The sequence below is a fragment of the Dendropsophus ebraccatus genome, chromosome 12 (assembly GCF_027789765.1).
Source record: "Dendropsophus ebraccatus isolate aDenEbr1 chromosome 12, aDenEbr1.pat, whole genome shotgun sequence".
Taxonomy (NCBI): domain Eukaryota; kingdom Metazoa; phylum Chordata; class Amphibia; order Anura; family Hylidae; genus Dendropsophus; species Dendropsophus ebraccatus.
In genome coordinates this window covers 79,677,469-79,685,497 of record NC_091465.1, presented here as the reverse complement: position 1 = coordinate 79,685,497, position 8,029 = coordinate 79,677,469, and the positions used below count along the sequence as shown (strand labels likewise).

At 45.8% G+C, this 8,029-nt stretch overlaps 1 protein-coding gene across 1 annotated transcript in view; it reads right to left on the bottom strand.

Moving 5' to 3' along the window:
* Positions 1–3,417: 3,417 nt before the first annotated feature.
* USF2 (upstream transcription factor 2, c-fos interacting) overlaps positions 3,418–8,029 on the bottom strand; it is an 18,076-nt gene continuing 13,464 nt past the window's right edge. The window contains exons 7-10 of the mRNA XM_069948452.1: positions 7,439–7,497; positions 7,252–7,346; positions 5,439–5,570; positions 3,418–4,303 (exon numbers count right to left, since the gene is read on the bottom strand). Coding sequence (XP_069804553.1) covers positions 4,214–4,303; positions 5,439–5,570; positions 7,252–7,346; positions 7,439–7,497 — 376 coding nt within the window. The 3' untranslated portion in view covers positions 3,418–4,213. The remainder of the gene's footprint in view (positions 4,304–5,438; positions 5,571–7,251; positions 7,347–7,438; positions 7,498–8,029) is intronic.

Below are 8,029 nucleotides of genomic sequence, written 5' to 3'. Positions count from 1 at the left end.
ACAGCAGAGATCACCGTGCAGAGCTACAGGATGAGGTCACAGCAGAAATCTCATTTATCAAAGCTAAATAATAACATCACAGCAGAGATCTCATCAGGCAGAACTACAGGATATGGTCACAGAGATATCACTAGGCGGAGCTAAATGATGACATCACAGCAGAGATCCTGCCGGGTAACACTACATAATGACATCACAGCAGAGATCCTGCCTGGTAACACTGCATAATGACATCACAGCAGAGATCCTGCCGGGTAACACTACATAATGACATCACAGCAGAGATCCTGCCGTGTAACACTACATAATGACATCACAGCAGAGATCCTGCCGGGTAACACTACATAATGACATCACAGCAGAGATCCTGCCGGGTAACACTACATAATGACATCAGCAGAGATCTTTCTGGGTAAAACTAGGTGATGACATCACAGCAGAAACTTGCCAGACAGAACTACAGGATGACATCATAGCATAAGTCCCTCTGGGGGAGCTACATGATGACATCACATAGAGGTGGCTGACATCTCTAGGATCTCACTAGTTACAAGGGAACTGACCATTCAGGACCATCCCCAGAACCACTACCTCCTAGAGAGAACTCTAAAAATAGGAAAATCTTAAATCCTTATATCGTGCTCTTCAGCCAAGTCTACAAACTGTATATTTATCCCTCTTCTCTTCCTTGGTTCCTGGAAAAGCTGGGTCTTATTCTTACTGGCCTAAATATTCAGTCTGCTCCTCTGCATGGAAGACTTGACATTCATGACCCATAGAGAGCTGGATGCTTCCCAGTGAAAGCTGTATAGACAGTCTTTATAAATGAGATTGTTACCCAGCTTTCCCACAAACCAGAATGACATGTGCCTCCCTATGCTATGGTACACCCTGTGATCTTATAGTAATAATGTGCTATTCGGAATCTATAGAAAGCTGGGTAACCCGGCTGTAAAGCTTGCAGACATTGGTACCCAGCTACCCCACAGTCCAAATAGCCACTGCCTCCTCATGCATGAGTATACTCTTAGCTCATGTAATATTGGGACAGTGTGTCATTCAGGATCTGCAGAAAGCGCCCCCCCCCCCCCCAACTGCATCTTAGACTGTTACCCAGCTTTCCCACCACCTGGAATGGCTCCTGCCTCCATATGTAATGATAAAGCTGCTAAAATCATCTACTACACAGGACAATCTGCTCAACAGGACCAACAAAGGCAGCCATATTGGTTATCACCCAGCTTTCCCAGATACAGATACATCTTATTACCTAATGACCTAAAAGACGAGGATGTCTGCAGAATTTTTTACATTTAAACTGATTTTGTTTATTTTAGGAGGTAAATTCACTTTAAGCCAAAAACATAAAAAAATTAAAAACTGAGAAAAAGTAAAAGTGATGATAACAAAACAGATTTTTCCTTAAGACATAATCCGATCTGAGCGGCCGTCACAGGGCTGAACAAGGAAATAAAAATTGTGGATGTGAAGCTGGTGTCTGCAGACAGGGGGCGCTGCCTTACCTACATGGGGGGCAGCAGGACATCAGCAGGGGATGGCTGACCTGAGGGGTTACCTGCATACTGTATCACAGGGGGTAGGGAATGTTGGCTCTCCAGCTGTTGCAAAACTACAACTCCCATCATGCCTGGACAGCCAAAGCTTTGGAAGTTGTGGTTTTACAACAGCTGGAGGCCCAAGGTTCCCCACCCCTGTTGTATCAGATCCACATACAGAACCCTGCTGCCCTCTCCTTACCCCATAGCAGCCCCTGCTGGATCCTTGGTCTGCCGTGCTGCAATGTAAGAGATGTAGCAGTCACACCTGGCAATGTGTAGTTATCCATATCAGCAGAAAGGAAAATTTAAAGGGGTTATCCAGGATTAATAAGAACACAGCAATTTTCTTGCAAAAACTTCTTTTACAACCATTTTCTGCAAAAAAACAGTCCTGGCCCCATTTACTTAAATGGAATTGAGCTACAAAACCACACGCAAACTCAGGACAAGAGTGGTGCTGCTTTTTTTTTTTTTAAGTCCTGGAATAGTAGAGAGGAGCACAACTTGAGCAAGCTTGAGTCCCATAGTTCAGCATTTAAATAGCAGTGGCTAAAGAAGTTGGATGCAGTCCTAGGGAGTCCTGGAAAATGTGGAAACAGCTACAGGTTCTATCCCAGACACCCTAGGGCTGCATCCAACTTCTTAAACCACCAAACTACTGGACTCAAGCATGCTCCAGTTGCGCCCATTTCTAAGGTCTCATTCACACGATCCGGAGGAGAATCGCGGCACAGATCCCCTAGCAGTGCAGCACCCCCCCCCTTCCCAGCAGCAGAGATGACAGGAGTACATAATGCACGCTTCTGTCATCACATCTGACTACTCACCTACTCCCCCGGGCCCAGACGGCTTACACACACATACCGGAAGTGGCATGGACTACACTGCCAGAAGGTGGCGGCAGCATAGTCCAGGCCACTTCTGGTGAACAAGTAAGCCGGCTGGCACGGGGGAATAGGTGAGTAGTCAGATGCAATGACAGAGGCGTGCATTATGTCTTATTTTTTCATGGTGGGGGTCGTGACACAGATCGTGTGAATGGCTGCATTTACTTTAAGGACACCTAAAATGGTCCATGGTCGCGTATCCGTATCGCGTACATGTGAATGCAGCCTTAGCCTGGATAACCCTTTCAAAGGCTATTTTAATCCTCTAAAGACATGACATATCACCATTGCTTCTGGTCAGTAGGGGACCAATCTCTGGGACACTTGCTAATCCTAAGGATACTACACCAGTGCAGAATACTGCTCCCTGTGTTTCCCTGTTACATCCAGCCACCCGCATGGAATTGCAACTGAACTCCACTTAAGTGAATGCTGGTGGCAGCAGGATGATCGGACATGCGACTGTGTAGGTGGCGCTGCAGCCCCTGCATATGGCCGATCAGTGGAGGGCCCCAGGGTTTTTAACCTCCATTAAACAAAGCAGCAATATGCCATCACTTTAAAAAGGTGGAATAACTCCTTAAACATATTCGACATCGATTGGTTCCACTTTCTCATTCTCCCAGAGAAGTCTGGTCCTCTAGGACTGTCACATCAGATTTCTCTGGGGAATCGGAGAAAGACTTTTACAAGACTAAAACCAATCAGAAGATTGGGATTTGGCAAATTGGTTCATCTCTGATCACCAGCGCACTGCTGTGTCCATTAGGATCCCCATAGACAACATTAATAAGAACTGCTGTATCCCATTAGCTGTGTTACCCCCTATACAAGTCACTCTTATGGAGGGCCTCTCTCTAGATGCCAAGTAAGACAAACTAGACCACATAATATACGAGTACTGTAAAAGCAGGTGTGCAATGGTGGAGTCACACTTTACTGCGCCGTCAAGACCTGCGGGATACATAGCGCTCTGTTGCCATCTAGTGGCCGGTTTATTCTTGCTGCAAGAGACAGGTCTGTCAGTACAGTTTATGAAGGGCGAAATAAAAACAGCAAGTGTAGAATGAAGCAAATTCTGTAACATTATAGGCAAGAAAAAGGAGGAATTGTACCTCTGGCACCTCCTGTTAGCTTTGAATAACAATGTGCAATTCTCCTGGAAGCCGTAGTAGTTAAAAGGATAATGCTACAACTTGTTGATCCGCATAGTCACACACTGTAGAGGATTACGACAGGTAACAAAAAAAAAATGGAGGGGGAAAAAAGGAAGTGGGGAAAGTTGTTTCATCTATTGTCATTGCTAAAAGTCTAAAGGAAGGTTCATATTTATATATTTACCATAAAAAAAAATTGGAGCAATGCAAACGTATTAAACCCTCTGCCACTCGGGCAGCCCTTCTGTCAGCCCCATGCAAGTCCCTGGCAGTGAAGAGGCCGGAAAAGTTTCCAAGGTAAGCATGTTCCTAGTTGAAGAGGGGGCAAAGGGTTCTCCCGTCTGCATAGGAAGACCAGTGGCAGTCCCTCCCCCCCTCCCCTGTGCCACAACAGTTCACAATCTTCTTCACCAGGATGGAGAAAGATCTTTGACACGGTTATTGTAAAGGGAGTGGAAGGCTGGGTAGATGCGGGGTGGTGGCAGGTGAGCAGGGCAAAAGGTGGACAGGGTAAAACGAAGGGAGGTGCTGATATACAAGTTTCTGTTTTATTTTCGTGGCATCTTTGACTCCCTGCAGCCACACAAGGAGAAGGAGCGCAGTGCTGCGTCTACTGCCGGGGAGCCTCTTCCACCACCTCGATGCCGTGCTGCTGCAGCTGCGATCTCAGGAGGGTGTTCTCGTTCTTGTGGTCTTCTATCTGTGAAGGGAATGGGAAAGGACAAGTTATAGATCTGCAAATCAACTACAGATATTCCCCCTGCAAATACAGCGCATGTAAAAATCAAGCCGCTTTAGAACCTGTGCCCATGCCAACACACACTGGAGTAAGCTGTGACTAACTGCTGGGGTCCCTCATCTACTTAAAGGAGTATTCCAGTCAGGTAAAATACATGTGAAATCATCCCCCCCTCCTGGAGAGTAACAATTTGTTCCCTACTTATCCATTATCTATTCAGTCTTATCTATTCAGTCTCCTTCCCCCAGTTCTGAGCAGCTGCTTTCTGGTGAAGACACAGAAAACTAAGCAGTTCACTCCGTCTAGCCCCCCTCTCCAGAGATGGGGGAAGGAGACTGATAAGGTAAGTATGGAACAAATTGTTTGCCTCCGGGGGGGGGGGATGATTCAACATGTATTTTACCTGACTAGAATACTCCTTTAACCCCTTAGACTTGCTATACACATTAGATCAGGGATGGGGAAATCAGTGGGTTTGGTCAACTCTTCTCTAATGTGCATGGGGGCTTTAGAACATGGGTCCCCTTGTGGTACCACCTGCTGACTCTGGGGCTGATGGGATTTCAATGAAGCTAAAGATGTAACAGAGGACCCCAGTGCTGCCATCTCTCCTGCTGTGAGAAGCCTCCCCCACTGTTCTACATTAAAGGGGTAGTGCGGCGCTAAACAATTATTCACTAAATAACACACATTACAAAGTTATACAACTTTGCAATGTATGTTACGTTAGTGAATGGCCCCCTTCCCGTGTCCCCCCACCCGTGTACCCGGAAGTGTAGTACTCTATACTCACCTGATCCGTGTCGACCCCCATCCGCCATCTTGTGACACAGATGTCATCTTCGGGCGGGCGGCCGAACCGCTCCGACCGTCCCTCGTGCCGGCCAGTTATGCTCAGCCAATCGCGGCTGGGGGGGGGGGGGGGCTTGTAACACGGGGAAAGGGGCCATTCACCAACATAACATACATTACAAAGTTGTATAACTTTGTAATGTGTGTTATTTAGTGAATAATTGTTTAGCGCCGCACTACCCCATTAAGACACCAGAAAATCTGTACATGACACAACTACCCGATATAAACCACAATTACAGACCTGCTGACGCAGCATCTCGTTGTCCATCTGCAGCCGCTCGGCCTCCTTGAAGGATTCCTGCAGGCGCTGATTTGTCTGGCGCAGCTCGCGGATGTAGTCGCAGGCTTTGGAAAGGATTCCGCCTTTACTCTGCTGTGCACCGGAAAACAACGGGATTTATTACAACCAAGAAGCAAAGACAGGAAACGTGAATGTAGTGCATTGTAAAGGGATCCATCCACTGCCATCACAGCTACAGATTGTCTTATTCTCTGTGTTCCTGAACAGTGTATCGCTCAGTCATATGCTGTCACACAGCTTTCCAGTTACATCTCTACCTATTACAGCCATAAAAACAATACCCCCAAAAAGAAACGTAAGATGCAAGCGATATAGGAATTTCCTGCCCTGCAATAACTAAGTGTCACTGTCTAATTTTAATTATTTTTTGCATAAATCAATGCTACAGGCAATTTAAAAAAAAACAACGTAATTGGGTTTATTAGGCAAATGCATTCAAAAGACTTTCCCCAGGTCCCCCCCTCCTTCCTTTCTCTCATCCACTGCTCATTATCAGGAAATCTCGACTCTTTTACATAAGTCGAGCCCTGTGTAATCTAGCAGAGAACAAATGATTACACAGCGGGACCTGTGTGAAAGCCGGTATTCAGAGGTCAGAGAAGTCAGTGCCGATTTCAGAGGAGATAGCCCAGTGATGTAGCTGTAAATTAACTCTTTGTTGTCCTGTTTTGGTGCCTCATCTCCCTCCACCCCTCTCCATAGACAACCATAAAGACAGGGGGGAGAGCTTCAAACTGCTTATTCATGATAAAAATGCATTTTTTAGCTAATAAACCCAATTACAAAGTTTCTTAAAATCGCCTGGACTATTGATTCCTGCCAAAAGATTTTTAAGGACAGTTAAGAGTTCCTTAAAGGCTGTAGGCATCATTGAACCATTTTTTTCATGTATTGCATAGACTTTTAGAAGTACAGTGAAACCTTGGATTAGGAGCATAATTTGTTCCGGGAACGTACCCGTGATCCAAATTACTCGTATATCAAAGCAAATTTTCTTATTACAAATAACTGAAATGCAGACGATTCCTTCCACAACCCATAAATAGGGTAGGCAAGTGTTCTGTACCAATAAAGAACACTATCAGTAAAGAAGGGGTTAATTGGTTCCCTCTCCCTCCACACACAGGTGGCTGCAAACCTGCTGGTCCTGTTGCCGGCTGCCTGGAGCTGCCATCGGTGAAGGTGTCACAGAGAAACAGTGGTGACACGGACAGCACCGGAGCGTCCGATCACCAGCACAGTTGATTTAGTAGCAGTGGGTTACAATGAGAGGGCTTTCTCCCCACTACTTTGTCAGGATGGGGACACAGGGGGCTATATAGTTATAAAATTATACGCTCGTCTCGCAAAGCGCTCTCATACCAAGTTACTTGTAATCCAAGGTTTCACTGCACAACGATTTGTAATTGGTTTCCACCCTTTGGCTTGTGCAGGCGGCATGTCCGTACACTACAATGGCAGCTGGAAGTTGCCGAGCTCACCCTGTAGCTCTTCTCACGCCTCTCCTGAACATTCATCTATTTGATTTACAGATTTCAGCTAAGATTACTCTTGAGGAGAGACGAGAGGGGCCGACTCACCGCTGCCTGAGGGAGTGTTCTGAATACATATACAAGCTGCAGAAGCCAATGGGGAGAACACAGTCAATGAAAACCAACTGCAAATCATTGTAAAACTAGCAGCAATGCAATAGACATGGGTTCAAAGACTTCCATAGCCGTCACAGTATACTACAGTATGGTGCTGCTCTTACTGCTCCCGTCTTGCTGCTCTCCATGTTGCAGTCTGGAATGATTTTCGATAGCTGGACAATCCAATTGTTAATCTTGTCTCTTCGTCGCCTTTCCACTGCAAGAAGAAAAGAAAAAAAAGAAAGAGGAAATTAGGCCTGGAAGCACGAGACACGATGACAAAGAGGAGAGCGAGAGATGGTGGCTTACCTTCATTGTGTTGTGCTCTACGCCTCTCATCCCGGGGAGTTCTGTTCCCATCCATTTTTCTAATAAAAGAAACACAAGCTCCAGTGACAAACTGCGCTCACAACTAAAGGCCTAGATGGCTTTGTATACAAAGGGTTAAAGGGGTACTGCAGCGAAAATCTTTTAAATTAACTGGTTTCAGAAAGTTATACAGATTTGTAATTTACTTATCCGCTGCTGTATGTCCTGCAGGAAGTGGTGTATTCTTTCTAGTCTGACACAGTGCTCTCTGCTGCCACCTCTGTCCATGTCCGGAACTGTGCAGAACAGGAGAGGTTTTGTGTGCGGATTTGCTCCTGCTCTGGACAGTTTCTAACATGGACAGAGGTGGCCACAGAGAGCACTGTGTCAGGCTGGAGAGAATACACCACTTCCTGCAGGACATACAGCAGCTGATTAGTATGGGAAAACTTGAGTTTTTTTTTTTTTTTTAATAGAGCAAATGTACAAATTTCTGGCACTTTCTGGGACCAGTTAATTTGAAGGAAAAAAATGGTTTTGGTGAACAACCTCTTTAACCCCTTAAGGACTGGGCCAATTGTCCCTTTTGTG